The following is a 27,612-nucleotide window of genomic DNA, read 5'->3' on the forward strand; positions in this document are numbered from 1 at the left end:
TGAAAATGATCAATATACATTTATTTATGTACATGATGTAGGTGATAATAACTGAGAATTAAATGAACATCACAATTAAAGAAGCAGGCCTTGACTGTGTACTGGGTTCCTGTCACGAGGGCCGAGGCCGAGATAAACGTGCTCATGTACAGACAGAGGGTTATGGGTTTCCCTGCAGGCAGAAAGCGGTTCACAGTCTGTTATAAGGCACTATTACAGATTAAAATCCTCTCAGATAAATCATAAAGCAGCGAGACATTCAATAACATGTGCCATAGTCCGTCGGGTTGCTCTGTTGGGACGTCCCACGGCGACCCGTACGCGTGTTCTGGTGTCACTTCTGTTCTCGATCTGGATCACAGGTTTGGAGCGAGCCAGTTCAGAAACTTCATGGCCACTTCAAAGCCCAGAAAACAAGCCTGAGGGGACGGAACACAGCTATTGAACTGCTGGAAGCGGGACAGGCCATTGACTTCATGGAGTCGGCCAGGACACACTTCCTGTGCAAGCCTCGGGTTCACAATCATGATAGTTACAATTAAGACATAAAAGGTATTTTTTTCAATTAAAAAATCATAATTATAAGATTTTTATTTATTTATTGTGACCAAATGATTAAAAAAATTAAATTCATAATTATGAGATAAAAAGTCACTCACTGACTCACTCACTCACTGACTCACTCACTCACTCACTCACTGACTCACTCACTCACTCACTCACTCACTCACTGACTCACTCACTCACTGACTCACTCACTCACTCACTCACACACTCACTCACACACTCACTCACTCACTGACTCACTCACTCACTGACTCACTGACTCACTGACTCACTCACTCACTCACTGACTCACTCACTCACTCACTCCCACTGACTCACTCACTCACTCACTGACTCACTCACTCACTCACTCCCCCCCACTGACTCACTCACTCCCCCCCACTGACTCACTCACTCACTCACTCCCCCCACTCACTGACTCACTCACTCACTCCCCCCCACTCACTGACTCACTCACTCACTCACTCACTCACTCACTCACTCACTCACTGACTCACTCACTCACTCTCCCCCCACTGACTCACTCACTCCCCCCCACTGACTCACTCACTCACTCCCCCCCACTGACTCACTCACTCACTCACTCCCCCCCACTCACTGACTCACTCACTCACTCACTCACTGACTCACTCACTCCCCGACACTGACTCACTCACTCTCCCCCCACTGACTCACTGACTCCTCGACACTGACTCACTCACTCACTCCTCGACACTGACTCACTCACTCACTCCCCCCCACTGACTCACTCACTCACTCACTCACTCCCCCCCACTCACTGACTCACTCACTGACTCACTGACTCACTGACTCACTCACTCACTCACTCACTCACTCCCCGACACTGACTCACTCACTCACTGACTCACTCACTCCCCCCCACTGACTCACTCACTCACTCACTCCCCCCCACTCACTGACTCACACACTCACTGACTCACTCACTGACTCACTCACTGACTCACTCACTGACTCACTCACTGACTCACTCACTGACTCACTCACTGACTCACTCACTGACTCACTCTCTCACTCACTCACTCTCCCCCCACTGACTCACTCACTCTCCCCCCACTGACTCACTCACTACCCGACACTGACTCACTCACTCACTCACTCACTCACTCACTCACTCACTCACTCACTCACTCACTCACTCACTCACTCACTCACTCACTCACTCACTCACTCACTCTCCCCCCACTGACTCACTCACTCCCCCCCACTGACTCACTCACTCACTCCCCCCCACTGACTCACTCACTCACTCACTCCCCCCCACTCACTGACTCACTCACTCACTCACTCACTGACTCACTCACTCCCCGACACTGACTCACTCACTCTCCCCCCACTGACTCACTGACTCCTCGACACTGACTCACTCACTCCCCCCCACTCACTGACTCACTCACTCACTCACTCACTCACTCACTCACTCACTCACTCACTCACTCACTCACTGACTCACTGACTCACTGACTCACTCACTCACTGACTCACTCACTCACTCACTCACTCCCCGACACTGACTCACTCACTCACTGACTCACTCACTCCCCCCCACTGACTCACTCACTCACTCACTCCCCCCCACACACTCACTCACTGACTCACTCACTGACTCACTCACTGACTCACTCTCCCCCCACTGACTCACTCACTACCCGACACTGACTCACTCACTCACTGACTCACTCACTCACTCACTCACTGACTCACTGACTCACTCACTGACTCACTGACTCACTCACTCACTCACTCACTCACTCACTGACTGACTGACTCACTCACTCACTCACTCACTCACTGACTCACTCACTCACTCACTCACTCACTCACTCACTCTCCCCCCACTGACTCACTGACTCCCTGACACTGACTCACTCACTCACTCACTCACTCTCCCCCCACTGACTCACTCACTCTCCCCCCACTGACTCACTCACTACCCGACACTGACTCACTCACTCACTGACTCACTCACTCACTCACTCACTGACTCACTCACTCACTCACTCACTGACTCACTCTCTCACTCACTCACTCACTCACTCTCCCCCCACTGACTCACTCACTACCCGACACTGACTCACTCACTCACTCACTCACTCCCCCCCACTGACTTACCTTACTCACTCACTCCCCCCCACTGACTCACTCACTCACTCACTCCCCCCCACTGACTCACTCACTCACTCACTCCTCCCCACTGACTCACTCACTCCCCCCACTCACTGACGCACTCACTCACTCACTGACTGACTCACTCACTCACTGACTCACTCACTGACTGACTCACTCACTCACTCACTCCCCCCCACTGACTCACTCACTCCCCCCCACTGACTCACTCACTCACTCACTCCCCCCCACTGACTCACTCACTCTCCCCCCACTGACTCACTGACTCACTCACTCCCCCCCACTGACTCACTCACTCACTCCCCCCCACTGACTCACTCACTCACTCACTCACTCACTCCCCCCCACTCACTGACTCACTCACTCACTCACTCACTGACTCACTCACTCCCCGACACTGACTCACTCACTCTCCCCCCACTGACTCACTGACTCCTCGACACTGACTCACTCACTCCCCCCCACTCACTGACTCACTCACTCACTCACTCACTCACTCACTCACTCACTCACTGACTCACTGACTCACTCACTCACTGACTCACTCACTCACTCACTCCCCGACACTGACTCACTCACTCACTGACTCACTCACTCCCCCCCACTGACTCACTCACTCACTCACTCCCCCCCACACACTCACTCACTGACTCACTCACTGACTCACTCACTGACTCACTCTCCCCCCACTGACTCACTCACTACCCGACACTGACTCACTCACTCACTGACTCACTCACTCACTCACTCACTCACTCACTCATTCACTCACTCACTCACTCACTCACTCACTCACTCACTCACTCACTCACTCACTGACTCACTCACTGACTCACTCACTCACTCACTCACTCACTCACTCACTCACTCACTCTCCCCCCACTGACTCACTGACTCCCTGACAGACTCCCTGACACTGACTCACTGACTCACTGACTCACTGACTCACTGACTCACTGACTCACTGACTCACTGACTCACTGACTCACTGACTCACTGACTCACTGACTCACTGACTCTTCCCCTCGTGAAATTATGATATAAAAAGTACACTATTAAACATAAGTTGCATTTATGAAATGAACAGTGGAAGTTATGACATAAAAAGTGAAATATTCAAGTAAAGTCGTAATTATGAGATAAAAGTCAATGATGACAAATAAATAACATAACTTTTGAGTGAAATGAAAGAGTTGGGCAGTCTGGTTTTGTAGTGAGATCTGAGCCGGTTTGACCCTCACGTGACCCTGTAGTGTGGAGTGTGTCGTACCGCATTAGCTGGAAACGCTCTGAGCATCACGGCACTGAAGCCCTTGTAGAGCGAGCCGATGCCCTCCTCCCGCACCAGCTCTCTCAGGACGTCCCGGAAGCCGTTCGGATACTTGCCTTCAGGAGCTGCGGATCAACACACACACTGTCACTCACACACACTGTCACTCACACACACTGTCACTCACACACACCAACTAGTGCCAACTAGCCTCTCCCCTGTGGAGGATCCCTTTACTACTCTACAGAAAAGCGTTGTGGGGAAATTCGGCTCGCGTACCCCGAAGTGATAAAACAAAATTCTGTATCAAAATTTAAGACAAGTAGTTTAAGGGTTAGTTAGTAGAGAATTACAAACATGCGCACACATATTCAAACGCACATAACTATAGAGTTAATTCTTGATGCGCACGTGAGCATCAGTGTTTCTCACAGGTTCAGTGTAAAGTCTGTGAAGAGAGAACGCTGTCGTGTTAGCGGCCCCTAATTTAATAACTAATGATCCTTTCGACGGAAGTGAATCAATCAAAACTAACTTTAGCTGGAAAACAACATTATTCAAGAACCGCTATAAAGACAAAACAATCTGTTCCCTTAAACTATACGTTTATCTCTGTATGCAGCTTTGAAACACTCTACATTGTTAACAGCGCTATATAAATGAAGATGACTTGACACACACACTCATCAACACACACACACACACACACACACACACACAATCACACACACACGCGCACACACACACACACACAAGCAGACACACACACACACACACGCACCGGTCTGGAAACGAGACTTCAGCACGTCGGGAGGAATCGCCACGGCCCAGTTGAAGATCCCTGCCATCCCGCCAGCAAAGAGGATGCTGGGAATGCTGAGCTCCGTTGGACTGTTGATCACACACACACACACACACACATGAGATCGGGCAGATGGATCGAGTAATAAGCGTTGTTCATGTGACCCGACTGACCTCTTGCCCTCTGGCGTGAGCGAGTATTTCAGCCACTCGTACGTCATGAAGTACATTCCACTGGCCGGCACATCTGAGACACAGAGTGACAGCTGTCAATCATCTGACATCAGCATCACATCAAACTAAAGTCTAATGTTTGTGTAGGTTTTCTACTAATATTTATATTTCGTTTCAGCTCGATAAACGGTAACCTGGATAAACGGTAACCTGGATAAACGGTAACGTGGATAAACCCTAACGTGGATAAACGGTAACGTGGATAAACCCTAACGTGGATAAACTGTAACGTGGATAAACGGTAACGTGGATAAACGGTAACGTGGATAAACTGTAACGTGGATAAACGGTAACGTGGATAAACGGTAACGTGGATAAACTGTAAGGATAAACTGTAACGTGGATAAACTGTAACGTGGATAAACGGTAACGTGGATAAACGGTAACGTGGATAAACGGTAACGTGGATAAACTGTAACGTGGATAAACTGTAACGTGTATAAACTGTAACGTGGATAAACGGTAACCTGGATAAACGGTAACGTGGATAAACTGTAACGTGGATAAACTGTAACGTGGATAAACTGTAACGTGGATAAACTGTAACGTGGATAAACTGTAACGTGGATAAACTGTAACGTGGATAAACTGTAACGTGGATAAACTGTAACGTGGATAAACGGTAACGTGGATAAACGGTAACGTGGATAAACGGTAACGTGGATAAACGGTAACGTGGATAAATGGTAACGTGGATAAACCCTAACGTGGATAAACTGTAACGTGGATAAACTGTAACATGGATAAAATGTAACCTGGATAAACTGTAACGTGGATAAACGGTAACCTGGATAAACGTAACGTGGATAAACGGTAACGTGGATAAACTGTAACGTGGATAAACGGTAACCTGGATAAACGTAACGTGGATAAACGGTAACGTGGATAAACTGTAACCTGGATAAACGGTAACGTGGATAAACGGTAACGTGGATAAACGGTAACGTGGATAAACGGTAACGTGGATAAACTGTAACGTGGATAAACGGTAACCTGGATAAACGGTAACGTGGATAAACGGTAACGTGGATAAACTGTAACGTGGATAAACTGTAACGTGGATAAACGGTAACCTGGATAAACTGTAACGTGGATAAACTGTAACATGGATAAACTGTAACCTGGATAAACTGTAACGTGGATAAACGGTAACCTGGATAAACGGTAACGTGGATAAACTGTAACGTGGATAAACTGTAACGTGGATAAACTGTAACATGGATAAAATGTAACCTGGATAAACTGTAACGTGGATAAACGGTAACCTGGATAAACGTAACGTGGATAAACGGTAACGTGGATAAACTGTAACGTGGATAAACGGTAACCTGGATAAACGTAACGTGGATAAACGGTAACCTGGATAAACTGTAACGTGGATAAACCCTAACGTGGATAAACGGTAACGTGGATAAACTGTAACGTGGATAAACTGTAACATGGATAAACTGTAACCTGGATAAAGTGTAACCTGGATAAACTGTAACGTGGATAAACTGTAACGTGGATAAACTGTAACGTGGATAAACTGTAACATGGATAAAGTGTAACCTGGATAAACTGTAACGTGGATAAACGGTAACCTGGATAAACTGTAACGTGGATAAACTGTAACGTGGATAAACGGTAACGTGGATAAACTGTAACCTGGATAAACTGTAACGTGGATAAACTGTAACCTGGATAAACTGTAACGTGGATAAACTGTAACGTGGATAAACTGTAACCTGGATAAACTGTAACCTGGATAAACTGTAACCTGGATAAACTGTAACCTGGATAAACTGTAACGTGGATAAACGGTAACGTGGATAAACTGTAACCTGGATAAACTGTAACGTGGATAAACTGTAACGTGGATAAACGGTAACGTGGATAAACTGTAACGTGGATAAACTGTAACATGGATAAACTGTAACCTGGATAAACTGTAACGTGGATAAACGGTAACCTGGATAAACGTAACGTGGATAAACTGTAACCTGGATAAACGGTAACCTGGATAAACTGTAACGTGGATAAACTGTAACATGGATAAAGTGTAACCTGGATAAACTGTAACGTGGATAAACGGTAACCTGGACAAACGGTAACGTGGATAAACTGTAACCTGGATAAACTGTAACCTGGATAAACTGTAACGTGGATAAACTGTAACGTGGATAAACTGTAACGTGGATAAACTGTAACGTGGATAAACGGTAACGTGGATAAACGGTAACGTGGATAAACGGTAACCTGGATAAACTGTAACGTGGATAAACGGTAACCTGGATAAACTGTAACGTGGATAAACGGTAACCTGGATAAACTGTAACGTGGATAAACTGTAACATGGATAAACGGTAACCTGGATAAACTGTAACGTGGATAAACGGTAACCTGGATAAACTGTAACGTGGATAAACTGTAACGTGGATAAACGGTAACCTGGATAAACTGTAACGTGGATAAACGGTAACCTGGATAAACGGTAACCTGGATAAACGGTAACCTGGATAAACGGTAACCTGGATAAACGGTAACCTGGATAAACGGTAACCTGGATAAACGGTAACCTGGATAAACTGTAACGTGGATAAACGGTAACCTGGATAAACGGTAACCTGGATAAACGCTCCTAGATGTAAGAAAGAAATCCCTATTATCTCTAGCCTTGGCTACTGTATATAGACCGCCAGGGCCTTACGCTGATTTCCTAAAAGAGTTTGCAGATTTTCTCTCAGATCTATTAGTCAATGTCGATAAGGCAATAATTGTTGGAGATTTCAACATACACGTTGATAACACAAATGATGCGTTAGGGGCTGCGTTTACAGATTTATTAAACTCCTTTGGGGTCAAGCAAAACGTTAGTGGTCCCACTCATCGTCTTAATCATACTCTAGATTTAATTATATCATATGGAACCGATCCAATCGATATAGATTAGTGTTGTCAAAAATATCGATATTTTGATAAATATCGATACTGAAATATCTGAACGGTACCAATATTAATTTCCCGAAGTATCGATACTAGCCAAACTTTCACTTTCACTTCTCCCCAAAGGCGCGTTGACAAACACCACACGTGACGCACTCGTCTCATTCGCTCTGGTTAAATAGCAAAAGTGAAGTGAATGGAAAGATGGCGAGGGCGGCGCCCCCGCGACCGGCTTTGGTTGATTGATAAAGAACACCGCGAGCGGGCATGTCGGAGAATAGCGTGGACACGCGTAAAAACACACCGCGAGCGGGCATGTCTCAGTCGGAGAATAGCGTGGACACGCGCTACACACCGCGAGCGGGTATGTCAGAGAATAGCGCAGACACGCGCTTCACACTGCGAGCGGGCTGCGGGCACCCAAAAGATTGTTTGACAATCAATAATCCCTCACATCACTCATTTTTTAAAATTATTTTATAGGTGAAAACAGACTTAAGGAACAGGCTCCAGGGGTACCATTTAGCAAGCAGAGGCTACGCTCAGCATCAGGAGTGTTTGTTGTTTGGACAGACCTTTCCCCACTGCTAAAAACAATCCTAAACGAAACACTGTAACTCTTCTCATTTTAACTTTTCTGAAACATTAACCAAGATGGCCTAGTATTGTTGTTGATATGAGTCTGTGTTGTCTCGTTTTTTCACCGTAATTCTTAAAGTTAACATAATCTGACTGAGGAATCCGACAAGTAAATATTTTAACTGTGGTCAAATGTAAATTAACTTGTGCCTATTTAACTTTATTCAGAAAATTATTATTTAATTCTGCAATTTGCCTTCATTAGCGATTATCATCAATTTGATTACACAGATATGAATTAAACTAGACAGCTAGACAATGGCATCTCTGAATTCAATAATGAAATGCCTTTAACTAAAAATTTTATGTTTAATCTTATTATTATACATTACTGACACTCTATCCTCCAATTTGATACTGTTGAGTGCTTTTTTACAGTAAAAAGCAAAAAAACAGTTTTGGCCTACTACAGTAGGCTATATTTTAATCTTTGATTACAGGAGGTTATACAAATACAACGGGTTATGTTAGCCCTGGTCCAATTAAAAAATATTAACAGATAGAACTCAGGACATTTTTGTTCATGTAAAATATATCTCATTGTCATGTTCTAGACTTGTTATATTTAGCTTTAAATAAAAAAAAATACCCCCTTAATATTGTGGCAGTTTTTTTCTCTGTGGTATCGAAAATGGTATCGAATATCGATATTTTTCAAGGTATCGTATCGAAGTTAGAAATTGTAGTATCGTGACAACACTAATATAGATATTATACCGCAAAGTGATGATGTCACTGATCATTACATGGTGACTTGCATACTACGTACGGCTGAAATGTGTCATGTTGCGCCACGTTATCGACCAGGCAGAACAATCCTTCCAACCACTGTAGATTCTTGAATAGCTTACCTGATCTATCTCCGCTCCTCAGTGAACCCAAACTAACAGAGGAACTAGAGGAAATGACTAGCAGTATGAGCACCATTCTCTCTAGTACATTAGAAACTGTTGCACCAATTAGATTAAAAAAGGTTAGAGAGAAAACTAAAGCACCATGGTACAACAGTGCTACGCATGTTATCAAGAGAGAAACTCGTAACTTAGAGCGCAAATGGAAACAAACTAATTTAGAGGTCTTTAGAATCGCGTGGAAAGACAGTATGTCACGTTATAAAAAGGCTCTAAAAGCAGCCAGGACTGAGTATCTCCGCAAACTAATGGAAAATAACCAAAATAATCCAAGGTTTTTATTTAACACCGTGGCTAGATTAACAAATAAACAGACATCACCTGAACAAAATATTCCGTTACATTTTAATAGTAATGATTTCATGAATTTCTTCACTGAGAAAATAGAAAGCATCAGAAACACAATTGTAAATGTACAATCTTTGACAGCGTCTTATGATTCAGCCTCAATTATCGCCCCTCAAGAACAACTACAGCGCTTTACAACTATAGGACAGGAAGAGCTAAATAAACTTATCACTGCATCTAAACCAACAACATGTTTATTAGATCCAATACCCACTAAACTACTGAAAGAAGTGTTACCTGTAGTGGAAGAGCCTCTTCTCAATATTATTAACTTGTCTCTATCTTTAGGACATGTTCCAAAAACATTCAAGCTGGCAGTTATAAAACCTCTTATTAAGAAACCACAATTAGATCCAAATAACCTAGCAAATTACAGACCCATTTCAAATCTTCCATTTATGTCTAAAATACTAGAGAAAGTTGTGTCCGCTCAACTGTGCTCTTTCTTGCAAGAAAACGATATCTATGAAAAGTTTCAGTCAGGATTCAGGCCACATCATAGCACAGAAACTGCGCTCGTTAAAATTACAAATGATTTACTTTTAGCTTCTGACCAAGGCTGTATCTCAATACTAGTTTTACTCGATCTTAGTGCTGCGTTCGACACTATAGACCATAAAATACTCTTAGATCGACTTCAAAATTACACTGGTGTTCAGGGACAGGCATTAAGCTGGTTTAGATCGTACCTATCAGACCGTTACCATTTTGTCCATTTAAATGGGGAAAAATCAAAGATAACGTCAGTAAATTATGGAGTGCCGCAAGGATCTGTATTAGGCCCCCTGCTATTCTCAATTTATATGCTGCCACTTGGTAATATTATAAGAAAACATGGAATAAGTTTCCACTGTTATGCTGATGACACTCAATTATATATTTCATCACGACCAGATGATAACACTAAATTATCTAAAATGACAGAGTGTGTTAAAGATATAAAATATTGGATGACGTGTAATTTTCTTCTATTAAATTCAGATAAAACGGAGGTATTACTGATTGGTCCAAAAAACTGCCCACAAAACCTCTTACAATACAACCTTAATCTAGATGGAAGTCCTGCTACTTTATCCTCTACAGTAAAAGACCTGGGTGTTATACTAGACCGCAACTTGTCTTTTGAAAATCATATTTCAAAATATGACCACATCACAAAGACAGCTCGATCATGCAGGTTTGCACTGCACAACATCAGGAAGATCAGGCCCTTCCTAACTGAGCATGCAACACAACTTCTCGCCCAGGCCTTGGTTATCTCTAGGCTTGATTACTGCAATGCTCTTCTGGCCGGTCTTCCATCATGTGCAACTAAACCTCTACAAATGATCCAGAATGCTGCAGCCCGTCTTGTCTTCAACGAGCCCACGTCACTCCTCTGTTCATCTCTCTGCACTGGCTACCACTCGCTGCTCGCATCAAGTTCAAGGCATTGACGCTCGCTTACAGATCGACCACAGGCTCAGCTCCTCCTACTTTCACTCGCTCCTACGAGTCTACATCCCTACCAGAAGCCTGCGGTCGGTCAATGAGCGACGACTCGTGGTACCATCACAGAGAGCCACAAAATCACTCTCCAGAACATTCTCATTCACGGTTCCTTGCTGGTGGAATGATCTCCCTACCCTCGTCCGGAATGCAGAATCCCTGACCACATTCAAAAGACAACTGAAAACTCTTCTCTTCCGTGAGCACTTGACATAAAAAAAAAAAAAAAATTTTTTTTTTAAAAAAAAACCCTCTCCTTTACCCTCCCTTGTTTTGGCTTATGCTACTCTGAGCAATGCCAGAACTTTGTATTTTGAGCACTTCTTGCGTTATTTTTGCTTCTTCACGATGACTCGCTTGTTGTAGTCCTCAGTTGTAAGTCGCTTTGGATAAAGGCGTCTGCTAAATAACTAAATGTAAATGTAAATATTTCAAATGTCACAAGAACAGCCTTTTTCCACCTTAGAAACATTGCTAAGCTACGTAATATGCTATCAGTTTCTGATGCAGAAAAGTTAGTTCATGCATTCATGACCTCGAGACTAGATTACTGTAATGCTTTATTAGCTGGTTGTCCTGCATCCTCCGTAAACAAGCTACAGTTAGTCCAAAATGCAGCCGCTAGAGTTCTTATTAGATCAAGAAAATATGATCATATAACACCAATTTTATTATCTCTACACTGGTTACCTATTAAGTTCCGTATCAATTACAAAGTATTGTTACTGACCTATAAAGCCCTAAATGGTTTAGCTCCTGTGTATTTAAGAGATCTTCTATCGCCATATAATCCATCGCGCTCTTTAAGATCGCTAAATTCGAGGCTTCTGGTCGTACCTAGGATAACTAAGTCCACTAAAGGAGGGAGGGCGTTTTCACATCTAGCTCCTAAACTCTGGAATAGCCTTCCTGATACTGTCCGAGGCTCAGACTCGCTCTCCCAGTTTAAAACTAGATTAAAGACGCATCTCTTTAGCCAAGCATTCACATGATGCATCTCATACCTTTTATACTACAGTTAAATCAGATCAAATGCATTCATATTATGAACAGCAGCTACGCTAATTATTTCCCATCTGCCTTTTTTGTTGTTATCTCGGGACGCCTGTCCCTATAACTCAAATAGAGTTCGTCAGCTCCAGTTATGTATCCAGCCTCTCATGGAGACTTCAGATGCCCCAACGCCTGTGATGAGACGACTCGACGCCTGTGAAGAGTCGACCCAACGCCGGCGATATGTTATGCCCTAAATTTTATGATTAACTAACTGTATTTTTGTATGTATATTTTTGAAATGCATTTTCTGTAAAGCTGCTTTGAAACAATATGTATTGTGAAAAGCGCTATACAAATAAACTTGAATTGAATTGAATTGAATAAACGGTAACGGGGATAAACTGTGTTTTACCTCTCATGAGCGTCAGTGCCGTTCCTTTATAGATGCTGCGGATGCCGTTCTCTCTGTACAGCTGCTTTACACAGTCCATCGGCCCCGAGTACTTCACCTCTCCCGTCGCCGCCTGGATCTGCACACACACACACACACACACACACACACGTCATACACACACACGGTTCACATGTGTGATAGTGAAGTACATGTGTGTCTCTCACCTGCAGGAGGCATTTGATTCTCTCTCCTGGAGCCATGATGGCCGTGGTGAAAACACCTGAGAGCATTCCGGCCGCGAACAGCTGCGGATACCTGACACACACACACACACACACACACACACACACACACACACACACAGATGACTTTTTATCTCAAACTTTTGACTGTTTTAAAGGATAATAACTGAATGAATCTGATCATCATCAGCGCCTCACGTCAGAGCGTCGTCCGGGGTTTTCTGCTGAAGCTTCTTCCCGAGGCCGAAGCCGAAGAAGCAGACGGCGAACATGGGCGTGACTCCGATGATGGGGGCCGCCATGCCCTTATAGAGCCCTCGCAGACCCTGAGAGAGACAGACAGGGGCAGTGAGACAGACAGGTGCAGTGAGACAGGTGAAGTGAGACAGACAGGTGCAGTGAAACAGACACAGGTGCAGTGAGACAGGTTCAGTGAGACAGACAGGTTCAGTGAGACAGACAGGTGCAGTGAGACAGGTGCAGTGCGACAGGTGCAGTGAGACAGGTACAGTGAGACAGACGCAGTGAGACAGATGCAGGTGCAGTGAGACGGGTGCAGTGAGACGGGTGCAGTGAGACAGGTGCAGTGAGACAGATGGAGTGAGACAGATGGAGTGAGACAGGTGCAGTGAGACAAGTGCAGTGAGACAGATGGAGTGAGACAAGTGCAGTGAGACAGATGGAGTGAGACAGGTGCAGTGAGACAGATGGAGTGAGACAGATGGAGTGAGACAGGTGCAGTGAGACAAGTGCAGTGAGACAGAAGCAGTGAGACAGGTGCAGTGAGACAGACGCAGGTGCAGTGAGACAGGTGCAGTGAGACAGGTGCAGTGAGACAGACGCAGGTGCAGTGAGACACGTGCAGTGAGACAGATGCAGTGAGACAGGTGCAGTGAGACAGACGCAGTGAGACAGGTGCAGTGAGACAGACAAAGGTGCAGTGAGATAGGTGCAGTGAGACAGACGCAGTGAGACAGACGCAGTGAGACAGACGCAGGTGCAGTGAGACAGATGCAGTGAGACAGACGCAGGTGCAGTGAGACAGATGCAGTGAGACAGATGCAGTGAGACAGACGCAGGTGCAGTGAGACAGGTGCAGTGAGACAGACACAGTGAGACAGACACAGTGAGACAGGTGCAGTAAGACAGATGCAGTGAGACAGGTGCAGTAAGACAGATGCAGTGAGACAGACGCAGGTGCAGTGAGACAGGTGCAGTGAGACAGATGCAGTGAGACAGGTGCAGTGAGACAGGTGCAGTGAGACAGGTGCAGTGAGACAGACGCAGGTGCAGTGAGACAGGTGCAGTGAGACAGGTGCAGTGAGACAGACGCAGGTGCAGTGAGACAGGTGCAGTAAGACAGATGCAGTGAGACAGACGCAGTGAGACAGATGCAGTGAGACAGGTGCAGTGAGACAGACGCAGGTGCAGTGAGACAGGTGCAGTGAGACAGGTGCAGTGAGACAGGTGCAGTGAGACAGACGCAGGTGCAGTGAGACAGGTGCAGTGAGACAGGTGCAGTGAGACAGACGCAAGTGCAGTGAGACAGACGCAGGTGCAGTGAGACAGGTGCAGTGAGACAGGTGCAGTGAGACAGGTGCAGTGAGACTAGGGATGTTAACCGATGACCGTTTGACCGATGGTTGACCGTATCAACGTTAACCGATCAAAGTTTTCGGCAGTCGGTTCAAAAAAAAAGAAGAGAGATCTCTATATTAGGCTATTATAGACAGTGGACTAAACGCTACTACAGTTAGCATCTCATTCCAATATATTTTTGTGTGAAGTGAAGAAATCCCTCTCACTCAATCTTTCATAACTCGCCCGTTTGTACTTAATAAACCAATAAAAACATTCGGCGCGAGGTCACAGCGTTTGGGTTTGCGCGCTCACAAGGATTGCAGAAAGTAAAGGCTACAGGCTAACACACACTCGAGGTTAGAGACAGGGCAGACAACAGGAGGAAGCGTGCAGAGAAGAGTGTGTGGGACCATTCCACCAAACAGAATGACACAGATGTAAGTTGCAACTTGTGTGATACAGCGCTTAAATATGGAAATACATTACATCTACATTTCAGTGGTAACAGATAAGGTGATGATCATCTTTCTTTATTATTGTTAGCACTACCTCAAACTAAAGCGGCGTCTCTTCGGTTCGGAGCTGTCATTTCCTGAAATGAGCCGCGGCAATGTTTCAAATGAGCTTCTAACGCTAGACAAGCGCCTTTATTTCCAACGCGATCACCTTGTACCTAGGGGTGGGTATTGGCAAGGACTTCACGATACGATACGCATCACGATACATGGATCACGATACGATTTCATCACGATACGATAAATATTGCGATATTCCACACAGTTAACTAAAAATGTAAAACCAAAATAAAATACAAGTTACGGTGTGCCATCTGAGTAGTCTTACATCAGATCACATTGATAAATCAGCAGAAGAATTGAGTCAAAACAATATAATACAAAATTTCCTTTCCAATTTATTTTTTAACTTTTAACAATGGACACATTAAAAACGTTAAAATAAAGTGCATTAGATATTTAAAACTAAATTAAAGTGTAGTGCACAGTTAACTCACTGAGGTTATGTGGGGCTGAGCTTGAATAAAAAAAAAAAAACATGGACATAAAGTGCAGATACTCAGGTACTGTCCATGTAAACAATGAAGTGAAATATGCAGCTTTCACTACCGAAATTGAGAGTGTGTGTGTGCTACTGAGTGAGCGTGCGTTTGTGTGTGTGAGTGAGCGCGAGAGAGTGCGTGTGAGTGAATGTGCGTTTGTGTGTGTGAGTGAGCGCGAGAGAGTGCGTGTGAGTGAATGTGCGTTTGTGTGTGTGAGTGAGCGCGCGAGAGAGTGTGTGTGCGCTACTGAGTGAGCGTGTGTTTGTTTGTGTGAGTGAGTGAGCGCGAGAGAGTGCGTGTGTGCGCTACTGAGTGAGCGTGCGTTTGTGTGTGTGAGTGAGCGCGAGAGAGTGCGTGTGAGTGAATGTGCGTTTGTGTGTGAGTGAGCGCGAGAGAGTGCGTGTGTGAGTGAATGTGCGTTTGTGTGAGTGAGTGAGCGCGCGAGAGAGTGTGTGTGCGCTACTGAGTGAGCGTGTGTTTGTTTGTGTGTGTGAGTGAGCGCGAGAGAGTGCGTGTGTGAGTGAATGTGCGTTTGTGTGAGTGAGTGAGCGCGAGAGAGAGTGTGTGTGCGCTACTGAGTGAGCGTGCGTTTGTGTGTGTGAGTGAGCGCGCGAGAGAGTGTGTGTGCGCTACTGAGTGAGCGTGTGTTTGTTTGTGTGTGTGAGTGAGCGCGAGAGAGTGCGTGTGTGAGTGAATGTGCGTTTGTGTGAGTGAGTGAGCGCGAGAGAGAGTGTGTGTGCGCTACTGAGTGAGCGTGCGTTTGTGTGTGTGAGTGAGCGCGCGAGAGAGTGTGTGTGCGCTACTGAGTGAGCGTGCGTTTGTGTGAGTGAGTGAGCGCGAGAGAGAGTGTGTGTGCGCTACTGAGTGAGCGTGTGTTTGTGTGTGTGAGTGAGCGCGCGAGAGAGTGTGTGTGCGCTACTGAGTGAGCGTGCGTTTGTGTGTGTGAGTGAGCGCGAGAGAGAGTGTGTGTGCGCTACTGAGTGAGCGTGCGTTTGTGTGAGTGAGTGAGCGCGAGAGAGAGTGTGTGTGCGCTACTGAGTGAGCGTGTGTTTGTGTGAGTGAGTGAGCGCGAGAGAGAGTGTGTGTGCGCTACTGAGTGAGCGTGCGTTTGTGTGAGTGAGTGAGCGCGAGAGAGAGTGTGTGTGCGCTACTGAGTGAGCGTGCGTTTGTGTGAGTGAGTGAGCGCGAGAGAGAGTGTGTGTGCGCTACTGAGTGAGCGTGTGTTTGTGTGAGTGAGTGAGCGCGAGAGAGAGTGTGTGTGCGCTACTGAGTGAGCGTGCGTTTGTGTGAGTGAGTGAGCGCGAGAGAGAGTGTGTGTGCGCTACTGAGTGAGCGTGTGTTTGTGTGAGTGAGTGAGCGCGAGAGAGAGTGTGTGTGCGCTACTGAGTGAGCGTGTGTTTGTGTGAGTGAGTGAGCGTGAGAGAGAGTGTGTGTGCGCTACTGAGTGAGCGTGCGTTTGTGTGAGTGAGTGAGCGCGAGAGAGAGTGTGTGTGCGCTACTGAGTGAGCGTGCGTTTGTGTGAGTGAGTGAGCGCGAGAGAGAGTGTGTGTGCGCTACTGAGTGAGCGTGCGTTTGTGTGAGTGAGTGAGCGCGAGAGAGAGTGTGTGTGCGCTACTGAGTGAGCGTGTGTTTGTGTGAGTGAGTGAGCGCGAGAGAGAGTGTGTGTGCGCTACTGAGTGAGCGTGTGTTTGTGTGAGTGAGTGAGCGCGAGAGAGAGTGTGTGTGCGCTACTGAGTGAATGTGCGTTTGTGTGAGTGAGTGAGCGCGAGAGAGAGTGTGTGTGCGCTACTGAGTGAGCGTGCGTTTGTGTGAGTGAGTGAGCGCGAGAGAGAGTGTGTGTGCGCTACTGAGTGAGCGTGTGTTTGTGTGAGTGAGTGAGCGCGAGAGAGAGTGTGTGTGCGCTACTGAGTGAATGTGCGTTTGTGTGAGTGAGTGAGCGCGCGAGAGAGTGTGTGTGCGCTACTGAGTGAGCGTGTGTTTGTTTGTGTGTGTGAGTGAGCGCGAGAGAGTGCGTGTGTGAGTGAATGTGCGTTTGTGTGAGTGAGTGAGCGCGCGAGAGAGTGTGTGTGCGCTACTGAGTGAGCGTGTGTTTGTTTGTGTGAGTGAGTGAGCGCGAGAGAGTGCGTGTGTGAGTGAATGTGCGTTTGTGTGAGTGAGTGAGCGCGAGAGAGAGTGTGTGTGCGCTACTGAGTGAGCGTGCGTTTGTGTGTGTGAGTGAGCGCGCGAGAGAGTGCGTGTGTGAGTGAATGTGCGTTTGTGTGAGTGAGTGAGCGCGAGAGAGAGTGTGTGTGCGCTACTGAGTGAGCGTGCGTTTGTGTGTGTGAGTGAGCGCGAGAGAGAGTGTGTGTGCGCTACTGAGTGAGCGTGCGTTTGTGTGAGTGAGTGAGCGCGAGAGAGAGTGTGTGTGCGCTACTGAGTGAGCGTGTGTTTGTTTGTGTGTGTGAGTGAGCGCGAGAGAGTGCGTGTGTGAGTGAATGTGCGTTTGTGTGAGTGAGTGAGCGCGCGAGAGAGTGCGTGTGTGAGTGAATGTGCGTTTGTGTGAGTGAGTGAGCGCGAGAGAGAGTGTGTGTGCGCTACTGAGTGAGCGTGTGTTTGTTTGTGTGTGTGAGTGAGCGCGCGAGAGAGTGCGTGTGTGAGTGAATGTGCGTTTGTGTGAGTGAGTGAGCGCGAGAGAGAGTGTGTGTGCGCTACTGAGTGAGCGTGTGTTTGTTTGTGTGAGTGAGTGAGCGCGAGAGAGTGCGTGTGTGAGTGAATGTGCGTTTGTGTGAGTGAGTGAGCGCGCGAGAGAGTGTGTGTGCGCTACTGAGTGAGCGTGTGTTTGTTTGTGTGTGTGAGTGAGCGCGAGAGAGTGCGTGTGTGAGTGAATGTGCGTTTGTGTGAGTGAGTGAGCGCGAGAGAGAGTGTGTGTGCGCTACTGAGTGAGCGTGTGTTTGTTTGTGTGTGTGAGTGAGCGCGAGAGAGTGCGTGTGTGAGTGAATGTGCGTTTGTGTGAGTGAGTGAGCGCGAGAGAGAGTGTGTGTGCGCTACTGAGTGAGCGTGCGTTTGTGTGTGTGAGTGAGCGCGCGAGAGAGTGCGTGTGTGAGTGAATGTGCGTTTGTGTGAGTGAGTGAGCGCGAGAGAGAGTGTGTGTGCGCTACTGAGTGAGCGTGCGTTTGTGTGTGTGAGTGAGCGCGCGAGAGAGTGTGTGTGCGCTACTGAGTGAGCGTGCGTTTGTGTGAGTGAGTGAGCGCGAGAGAGAGTGTGTGTGCGCTACTGAGTGAGCGTGTGTTTGTGTGTGTGAGTGAGCGCGCGAGAGAGTGTGTGTGCGCTACTGAGTGAGCGTGCGTTTGTGTGTGTGAGTGAGCGCGCGAGAGAGTGTGTGTGCGCTACTGAGTGAGCGTGCGTTTGTGTGTGTGAGTGAGCGCGAGAGAGAGTGTGTGTGCGCTACTGAGTGAGCGTGCGTTTGTGTGAGTGAGTGAGCGCGAGAGAGAGTGTGTGTGCGCTACTGAGTGAGCGTGTGTTTGTGTGAGTGAGTGAGCGCGAGAGAGAGTGTGTGTGCGCTACTGAGTGAGCGTGTGTTTGTGTGAGTGAGTGAGCGCGAGAGAGAGTGTGTGTGCGCTACTGAGTGAGCGTGCGTTTGTGTGAGTGAGTGAGCGCGAGAGAGAGTGTGTGTGCGCTACTGAGTGAGCGTGCGTTTGTGTGAGTGAGTGAGCGCGAGAGAGAGTGTGTGTGCGCTACTGAGTGAGCGTGTGTTTGTGTGAGTGAGTGAGCGCGAGAGAGAGTGTGTGTGCGCTACTGAGTGAGCGTGTGTTTGTGTGAGTGAGTGAGCGCGAGAGAGAGTGTGTGTGCGCTACTGAGTGAGCGTGTGTTTGTGTGAGTGAGTGAGCGCGAGAGAGAGTGTGTGTGCGCTACTGAGTGAGCGTGTGTTTGTGTGAGTGAGTGAGCGCGAGAGAGAGTGTGTGTGCGCTACTGAGTGAGCGTGCGTTTGTGTGAGTGAGTGAGCGCGAGAGAGAGTGTGTGTGCGCTACTGAGTGAGCGTGCGTTTGTGTGAGTGAGTGAGCGCGAGAGAGAGTGTGTGTGCGCTACTGAGTGAGCGTGCGTTTGTGTGAGTGAGTGAGCGCGAGAGAGAGTGTGTGTGCGCTACTGAGTGAGCGTGCGTTTGTGTGAGTGAGTGAGCGCGAGAGAGAGTGTGTGTGCGCTACTGAGTGAGCGTGCGTTTGTGTGAGTGAGTGAGCGCGAGAGAGAGTGTGTGTGCGCTACTGAGTGAGCGTGTGTTTGTGTGAGTGAGTGAGCGCGAGAGAGAGTGTGTGTGCGCTACTGAGTGAGCGTGTGTTTGTGTGAGTGAGTGAGCGCGAGAGAGAGTGTGTGTGCGCTACTGAGTGAGCGTGTGTTTGTGTGAGTGAGTGAGCGCGAGAGAGAGTGTGTGTGCGCTACTGAGTGAGCGTGTGTTTGTGTGAGTGAGTGAGCGCGAGAGAGAGTGTGTGTGCGCTACTGAGTGAGCGTGCGTTTGTGTGAGTGAGTGAGCGCGAGAGAGAGTGTGTGTGCGCTACTGAGTGAGCGTGCGTTTGTGTGAGTGAGTGAGCGCGAGAGAGAGTGTGTGTGCGCTACTGAGTGAGCGTGTGTTTGTGTGAGTGAGTGAGCGCGAGAGAGAGTGTGTGTGCGCTACTGAGTGAGCGTGCGTTTGTGTGAGTGAGTGAGCGCGAGAGAGAGTGTGTGTGCGCTACTGAGTGAGCGTGTGTTTGTGTGAGTGAGTGAGCGCGAGAGAGAGTGTGTGTGCGCTACTGAGTGAGCGTGTGTTTGTGTGAGTGAGTGAGCGCGAGAGAGAGTGTGTGTGCGCTACTGAGTGAGCGTGTGTTTGTGTGAGTGAGTGAGCGCGAGAGAGAGTGTGTGTGCGCTACTGAGTGAATGTGCGTTTGTGTGAGTGAGTGAGCGCGCGAGAGAGTGTGTGTGCGCTACTGAGTGAGCGTGTGTTTGTTTGTGTGTGTGAGTGAGCGCGAGAGAGTGCGTGTGTGAGTGAATGTGCGTTTGTGTGAGTGAGTGAGCGCGCGAGAGAGTGTGTGTGCGCTACTGAGTGAGCGTGTGTTTGTTTGTGTGAGTGAGTGAGCGCGAGAGAGTGCGTGTGTGAGTGAATGTGCGTTTGTGTGAGTGAGTGAGCGCGAGAGAGAGTGTGTGTGCGCTACTGAGTGAGCGTGCGTTTGTGTGTGTGAGTGAGCGCGCGAGAGAGTGTGTGTGCGCTACTGAGTGAGCGTGCGTTTGTGTGAGTGAGTGAGCGCGCGAGAGAGTGTGTGTGCGCTACTGAGTGAGCGTGTGTTTGTTTGTGTGTGTGAGTGAGCGCGAGAGAGTGCGTGTGTGAGTGAATGTGCGTTTGTGTGAGTGAGTGAGCGCGCGAGAGAGTGTGTGTGCGCTACTGAGTGAGCGTGTGTTTGTTTGTGTGAGTGAGTGAGCGCGAGAGAGTGCGTGTGTGAGTGAATGTGCGTTTGTGTGAGTGAGTGAGCGCGAGAGAGTGTGTGTGCGCTACTGAGTGAGCGTGCGTTTGTGTGAGTGAGTGAGCGCGAGAGAGTGTGTGTGCGCTACTGAGTGAGCGTGCGTTTGTGTGTGTGAGTGAGCGCGAGAGAGAGTGTGTGTGCGCTACTGAGTGAGCGTGCGTTTGTGTGAGTGAGTGAGCGCGAGAGAGAGTGTGTGTGCGCTACTGAGTGAGCGTGTGTTTGTTTGTGTGTGTGAGTGAGCGCGAGAGAGTGCGTGTGTGAGTGAATGTGCGTTTGTGTGAGTGAGTGAGTGAGCGCGCGAGAGAGTGTGTGTGCGCTACTGAGTGAGCGTGCGTTTGTGTGAGTGAGTGAGCGCGCGAGAGAGTGTGTGTGCGCTACTGAGTGAGCGTGTGTTTGTTTGTGTGTGTGAGTGAGCGCGAGAGAGTGCGTGTGTGAGTGAATGTGCGTTTGTGTGAGTGAGTGAGCGCGCGAGAGAGTGTGTGTGCGCTACTGAGTGAGCGTGTGTTTGTTTGTGTGTGTGAGTGAGCGCGCGAGAGAGTGTGTGTGCGCTACTGAGTGAGCGTGTGTTTGTTTGTGTGAGTGAGTGAGCGCGAGAGAGTGCGTGTGTGAGTGAATGTGCGTTTGTGTGAGTGAGTGAGCGCGAGAGAGAGTGTGTGTGCGCTACTGAGTGAGCGTGCGTTTGTGTGTGTGAGTGAGCGCGCGAGAGAGTGCGTGTGTGAGTGAATGTGCGTTTGTGTGAGTGAGTGAGCGCGAGAGAGAGTGTGTGTGCGCTACTGAGTGAGCGTGCGTTTGTGTGAGTGAGTGAGCGCGAGAGAGAGTGTGTGTGCGCTACTGAGTGAGCGTGCGTTTGTGTGAGTGAGTGAGCGCGAGAGAGAGTGTGTGTGCGCTACTGAGTGAGCGTGTGTTTGTGTGAGTGAGTGAGCGCGAGAGAGAGTGTGTGTGCGCTACTGAGTGAGCGTGCGTTTGTGTGAGTGAGTGAGCGCGAGAGAGAGTGTGTGTGCGCTACTGAGTGAGCGTGCGTTTGTGTGAGTGAGTGAGCGCGAGAGAGAGTGTGTGTGCGCTACTGAGTGAGCGTGTGTTTGTGTGAGTGAGTGAGCGCGAGAGAGAGTGTGTGTGCGCTACTGAGTGAGCGTGCGTTTGTGTGAGTGAGTGAGCGCGAGAGAGAGTGTGTGTGCGCTACTGAGTGAGCGTGTGTTTGTGTGAGTGAGTGAGTGAGCGCGAGAGAGTGTGTGTGAGTGAATGTGCGTTTGTGTGAGTGAGTGAGCGCGAGAGAGAGTGTGTGTGCGCTACTGAGTGAATGTGCGTTTGTGTGAGTGAGTGAGCGCGCGAGAGAGTGTGTGTGAGTGAATGTGCGTTTGTGTGAGTGAGTGAGCGCGAGAGAGAGTGTGTGTGCGCTACTGAGTGAATGTGCGTTTGTGTGAGTGAGTGAGCGCGCGAGAGAGTGTGTGTGCGCTACTGAGTGAGCGTGTGTTTGTTTGTGTGTGTGAGTGAGCGCGAGAGAGTGCGTGTGTGAGTGAATGTGCGTTTGTGTGTGTGAGTGAGCGCGAGAGAGTGCGTGTGTGAGTGAATGTGCGTTTGTGTGTGTGAGTGAGCGCGAGAGAGTGCGTGTGTGAGTGAATGTGCGTTTGTGTGAGTGAGTGAGCGCGAGAGAGAGTGTGTGTGCGCTACTGAGTGAATGTGCGTTTGTGTGAGTGAGTGAGCGCGAGAGAGTGCGTGTGTGAGTGAATGTGCGTTTGTGTGAGTGAGTGAGCGCGAGAGAGAGTGTGTGTGCGCTACTGAGTGAATGTGCGTTTGTGTGAGTGAGTGAGCGCGCGAGAGAGTGTGTGTGCGCTACTGAGTGAGCGTGTGTTTGTTTGTGTGTGTGAGTGAGCGCGAGAGAGTGCGTGTGTGAGTGAATGTGCGTTTGTGTGAGTGAGTGAGCGCGAGAGAGAGTGTGTGTGCGCTACTGAGTGAATGTGCGTTTGTGTGAGTGAGTGAGCGCGCGAGAGAGTGTGTGTGCGCTACTGAGTGAGCGTGTGTTTGTTTGTGTGTGTGAGTGAGCGCGAGAGAGTGCGTGTGTGAGTGAATGTGCGTTTGTGTGAGTGAGTGAGCGCGAGAGAGTGCGTGTGTGAGTGAATGTGCGTTTGTGTGTGTGAGTGAGCGCGAGAGAGTGCGTGTGTGAGTGAATGTGCGTTTGTGTGAGTGAGTGAGCGCGAGAGAGAGTGTGTGTGCGCTACTGAGTGAGCGTGTGTTTGTGTGAGTGAGTGAGCGCGAGAGAGTGCGTGTGTGAGTGAATGTGCGTTTGTGTGTGTGAGTGAGCGCGAGAGAGTGCGTGTGTGAGTGAATGTGCGTTTGTGTGAGTGAGTGAGCGCGCGAGAGAGTGTGTGTGCGCTACTGAGTGAGCGTGCGTTTGTGTGTGTGAGTGAGCGCGAGAGTGTGTGTGTGAGACGGCACGCGATGACTGGTCGGAAAGCAACGTGTAGTCTGATATGTTTCTTGTCCACGACAAGAACATTAAGCCGCCATACTGCGACATCTACAGGAACGGAGGTTGTAGTTCACCAGGTCACACCCCGTTTAAAACGTGATTTATTTATTTATTTTTTTTATTTTATTTTTTTTTTTTTACATAGATTTTTTTTAGCTGGAAATCGATGTTGTATATCATGAATATAAGAATCGCGATGTATCGCTGTATCGATTTTTTAGCACACCCCTACTTGTACCCAAACCATTTCGAAACTAAGGAGCCATTTGTCCGCCGATTACATACAAGCTCCTCGGCGCCGCGTTTGCAGGACTCATGTTTCACGCTGTTGGGGATTTTTAAAAAGTGACGTGAGTGGAAGGGTGGCGCCGGCACCGTGTGTGTGTGTGTGTGTGTGTGTGTGAGCGGGAGGCAGAGCGGCGGAGAGATGCGACAGAGTTGTGAAATTGCAGGCGCGGCTCGAAGTGGCTGTTATTTCAAATAGCCTAGCATATTTAAAACTAATCGGTAAACCGGTTTCAACCGGCTAATGAGGCTCGGTGGTCGGTCAAGAATTTTTTTAGTTTTCGCGATCCCTAAGTGAGACAGGTGCAGTGAGACAGGTGCAGTGAGACAGACGCAGTGAGACAGACGCAGTGAGACAGACGCAGTGAGACAGATGCAGTGAGACAGATGCAGTGAGACAGACGCAGTGAGACAGACGCAGTGAGACAGGTGCAGTGAGACAGGTGCAGTGAGACAGACGCAGTGAGACAGACGCAGTGAGACAGACGCAGGTGCAGTGAGACAGGTGCAGTGAGACAGGTGCAGTGAGACAGGTGCAGTGAGACAGGTGCAGTGAGACAGACGCAGTGAGACAGGTGCAGTGAGACAGACGCAGTGAGACAGGTGCAGTGAGACAGACGCAGTGAGACAGACGCAGGTGCAGTGAGACAGGTGCAGTGAGACAGGTACAGTGAGACAGGTGCAGTGAGACAGACACAGGTGCAGTGAGACAGGTGCAGTGAGACAGACGCAGTGAGACAGATGCAGTGAGACAGACACAGGTGCAGTGAGACAGATGCAGTGAAACAGACACAGATGCAGTGAGACAGGTGCAGTGAGACAGGTGCAGTGAGACAGGTGCAGTGAGACAGACGCAGTGAGACAGGTGCAGTGAGACAGACGCAGTGAGACAGGTGCAGTGAGACAGACGCAGTGAGACAGACGCAGGTGCAGTGAGACAGGTGCAGTGAGACAGGTGCAGTGAGACAGGTGCAGTGAGACAGACACAGGTGCAGTGAGACAGGTGCAGTGAGACAGACGCAGTGAGACAGATGCAGTGAGACAGACACAGGTGCAGTGAGACAGATGCAGTGAAACAGACACAGATGCAGTGAGACAGGTGCAGTGAGACAGGTGCAGTGAGACAGATGCAGTGAAACAGACACAGATGCAGTGAGACAGGTGCAGTGAGACAGGTGCAGTGAGACAGGTGCAGTGAGACAGACACAGGTGCAGTGAGACAGGTGCAGTGAGACAGGTGCAGTGAGACAGGTGCAGTGAGACAGACGCAGTGAGACAGACGCAGTGAGACAGGTGCAGTGAGACAGGTGCAGTGAGACAGACGCAGTGAGACAGGTGCAGTGAGACAGGTGCAGTGAGACAGGTGCAGTGAGACAGGTGCAGTGAGACAGATGCAGTGAAACAGACACAGATGCAGTGAGACAGGTGCAGTGAGACAGACACAGATGCAGTGAGACAGGTGCAGTGAGACAGACACAGATGCAGTGAGACAGACGCAGTGAGACAGGTGCAGTGAGACAGGTGCAGTGAGACACTCGCACCTCTTTCGCCAGGGTTTTCTTGCAGCAGTCGAACGTCCCCCTGTAAAGCGCAGATTCTCCTGGACGGGGTTTGGGCTGCGTCTGCAGTCGCACCTGTGCATGATCACATGACAACACACCGTTCAATAAGACACTACTGACCACACAAACAGATCCAGGTCAAAGGTCACAAGTCCAGGGGTTATCTCAAACACCCCACTGACAATAACACGTATACACACCACGAATTATATTATTTGCTTCCTCCTATATGTGTTACTCTTCAAACTCCATTATTTTCCAGGCTCAAACTTCTGTAGATACTTCAGACACATTTACATTTCCAGATTACTGTACTATACTTAAAATAATGCTGTATGAACCATTTATCAAAGTGAATGACTATAATGACAGCAAGGACTAAATGCTTTGGCCTGGATAATATCCAGCGAACAAACTAATAATGACGATAAGCTGAATAATAATGACTGTTGTTACTTTGATGGTGTCCAGCGGGTGTCCGGCGAACACCAGGCACACTCCCCCGAACCCGCCGGCGAAGAAGTTCTTCATCGGGCTGATGGGCTGCGGCTTCGACATGATCGCTCCGGGAAAGCAGACAGCGATGTGTGTGTGTGTGTGTGAGATAAACACAATGTCGGACTAATGACAGACAGACAGGTGTTTTCAGCGGCGATCTCCAGTGCCCGTCAGTCTCCGCCGCGACCTTTCACACACATACACACACACGAACACACACACCCGGAACTATTTCACCGACGGACCGCAGCACTGGAACGGGCGGAGCTTATGCGCATAATAACTATATAATAACTCTCACTTGTATATATATAATAACTATATATTTTGTATTTTTAATTAGAGTTCTATCAAAAGTTTGTCCTTGCCATTATTCACATGATTGTTGCCGCTGCTTTCATCACAGAATAACATTTCGACTTTGCATGAATATGACCTACTGTCACAATTTAGTCTTTTTAGGTCATAATTTCGACTTTCATCTCATAAATGAATTAGTATGTCATACTTTTGACCTTTTACAAAAACATTTCATCTCATAGATAACTTAAGTTGTATCAGTTGTATGTCATCATTTAGATATACAAAAGCACTATTATTTTCTTATGTGGATAAAATGTCTTCCATACAATATACATCACAGGGTTAGAAGAATCAGACACACATATTTCAGGGGCATTAGCACAGCAGCATCTTAATAATTATATTATTTTTAATTATAATTTTAATGAATAACTATATACTGCTAAACATAAGCGTCAATAGTGTCATATTTTCGACTTTGCATCTCATAAATTACTTCGTTTCATTGTTTAGACTTTTATGTCAGAATTTAGATTTAGATTTTTTTCCTTTATGTGGATAAAATGTCTTCCATACAATATACAGGTTTAGAAGAATCACAGACGCACATACTTCAGGGGCATTAGCACAGCAGCACTTTATTAGTCTTTCACCGTTAAGAAAATATATTATTACGTTTCCCTTCAGAACAAAAACCCAAAAGAGGAAAAATAGATCATTTAGCAGTGAAACACACAGATCAATGTATTAATACTGTAAACTCATATTCCACGAACCGGTGAGTGTAGTTAGGGCTCTCGTCAGAGGGTTAGCGTTAGTGATCACAGGGTCAAAGGTCACCAATAGAACAGAATGACACGAACACGTTATAAGCGGGTAGTGAAGGTTTAGCAGTAAGACTAGCAGGTTAGCGGATCAGATGTGAGGAAACTCCTGGTAGATCTGCTGCACGATGAGTCTGTCCATCTGTCCGCTGGCTCCCGGATCCATCCCACAATCCTCCTCTCCCAGAATCCTCTGCAGCGCCGCACGCAGGTCCGTCAGCCGGTGCCGGTGCTCCAGGTAATCAGTGGAGCGCATGATGTTGAGCATCAGAGACAGATACTCCATCCGCATCTGAGGAGAGAGAGACACGCGTCACATGACCCTCGCAGCGCTGGTCACATGACCCTCACAGCACTGGTGACATGACCCTCACAGCGCTGATCACATGACCCTCACAGCACTGGTGACATGACCCTCACAGTGCTGGTGACATGACCCTCGCAGCGCTGGTCACATGACCCTCACAGCACTGATCAAGTCACCCTCATCTATACAGCGCTTTTAACAACACCGAGAGTTCCACAGCAGCTTTACAGTGATAGCAGGAGATTACAGTAACAGTGGTCAGATCTAGAATAAAGTTATTGTCCAGACAACGCTAGTTTTGAT

At 47.9% G+C, this 27,612-nt stretch overlaps 2 protein-coding genes across 2 annotated transcripts in view; both read right to left on the reverse strand.

The window, feature by feature from the left end:
- Nucleotides 1-26,657, reverse strand: slc25a20 (solute carrier family 25 member 20). Its single transcript, XM_079592254.1, has 9 exons — nucleotides 25,834-26,657; nucleotides 25,357-25,449; nucleotides 13,159-13,286; nucleotides 12,943-13,033; nucleotides 12,737-12,854; nucleotides 4,958-5,030; nucleotides 4,764-4,873; nucleotides 3,983-4,107; nucleotides 1-419 (listed from the first exon to the last, which is right to left on the reverse strand). The coding sequence occupies exons 1-9, from the start codon at nucleotides 25,933-25,935 to the stop codon at nucleotides 357-359; spliced, it is 903 nt and encodes a 300-aa protein (XP_079448380.1). The 5' UTR covers nucleotides 25,936-26,657; the 3' UTR covers nucleotides 1-356.
- A 138-nt stretch (nucleotides 26,658-26,795) lies between these two features.
- nckipsd (NCK interacting protein with SH3 domain) overlaps nucleotides 26,796-27,612 on the reverse strand; it is a gene marked incomplete at its 5' end in the record, with an annotated part of 52,167 nt that continues 51,350 nt past the window's right edge. The window contains one exon of the mRNA XM_079592231.1: nucleotides 26,796-27,294. Coding sequence (XP_079448357.1) covers nucleotides 27,094-27,294 — 201 coding nt within the window. The 3' untranslated portion in view covers nucleotides 26,796-27,093. The remainder of the gene's footprint in view (nucleotides 27,295-27,612) is intronic.

Source organism: Phoxinus phoxinus (genome assembly GCF_949152265.1).
Source record: "Phoxinus phoxinus genome assembly, chromosome: 20".
NCBI lineage: Eukaryota > Metazoa > Chordata > Actinopteri > Cypriniformes > Leuciscidae > Phoxinus > Phoxinus phoxinus.

What these genes read in the sequence shown, in the direction of transcription:
- slc25a20 (XM_079592254.1), bottom strand. Translation starts at nt 25,935, where the DNA reads ATGTCGAAGCCGCAGCCCATCAGCCCGATGAAGAACTTCTTCGCCGGC. An exon ending in AGAAAACCCTGGCGAAAGAG is followed by an intron (nt 13,287 to 25,356) that starts GTGCGAGTGTCT and finishes TGTCTCTCTCAG; the next exon opens with GGTCTGCGAGGGCTCTATAA. An exon ending in GAAGTCTCGTTTCCAGACCG is followed by an intron (nt 4,108 to 4,763) that starts GTGCGTGTGTGT and finishes GTTGATCCGCAG; the next exon opens with CTCCTGAAGGCAAGTATCCG.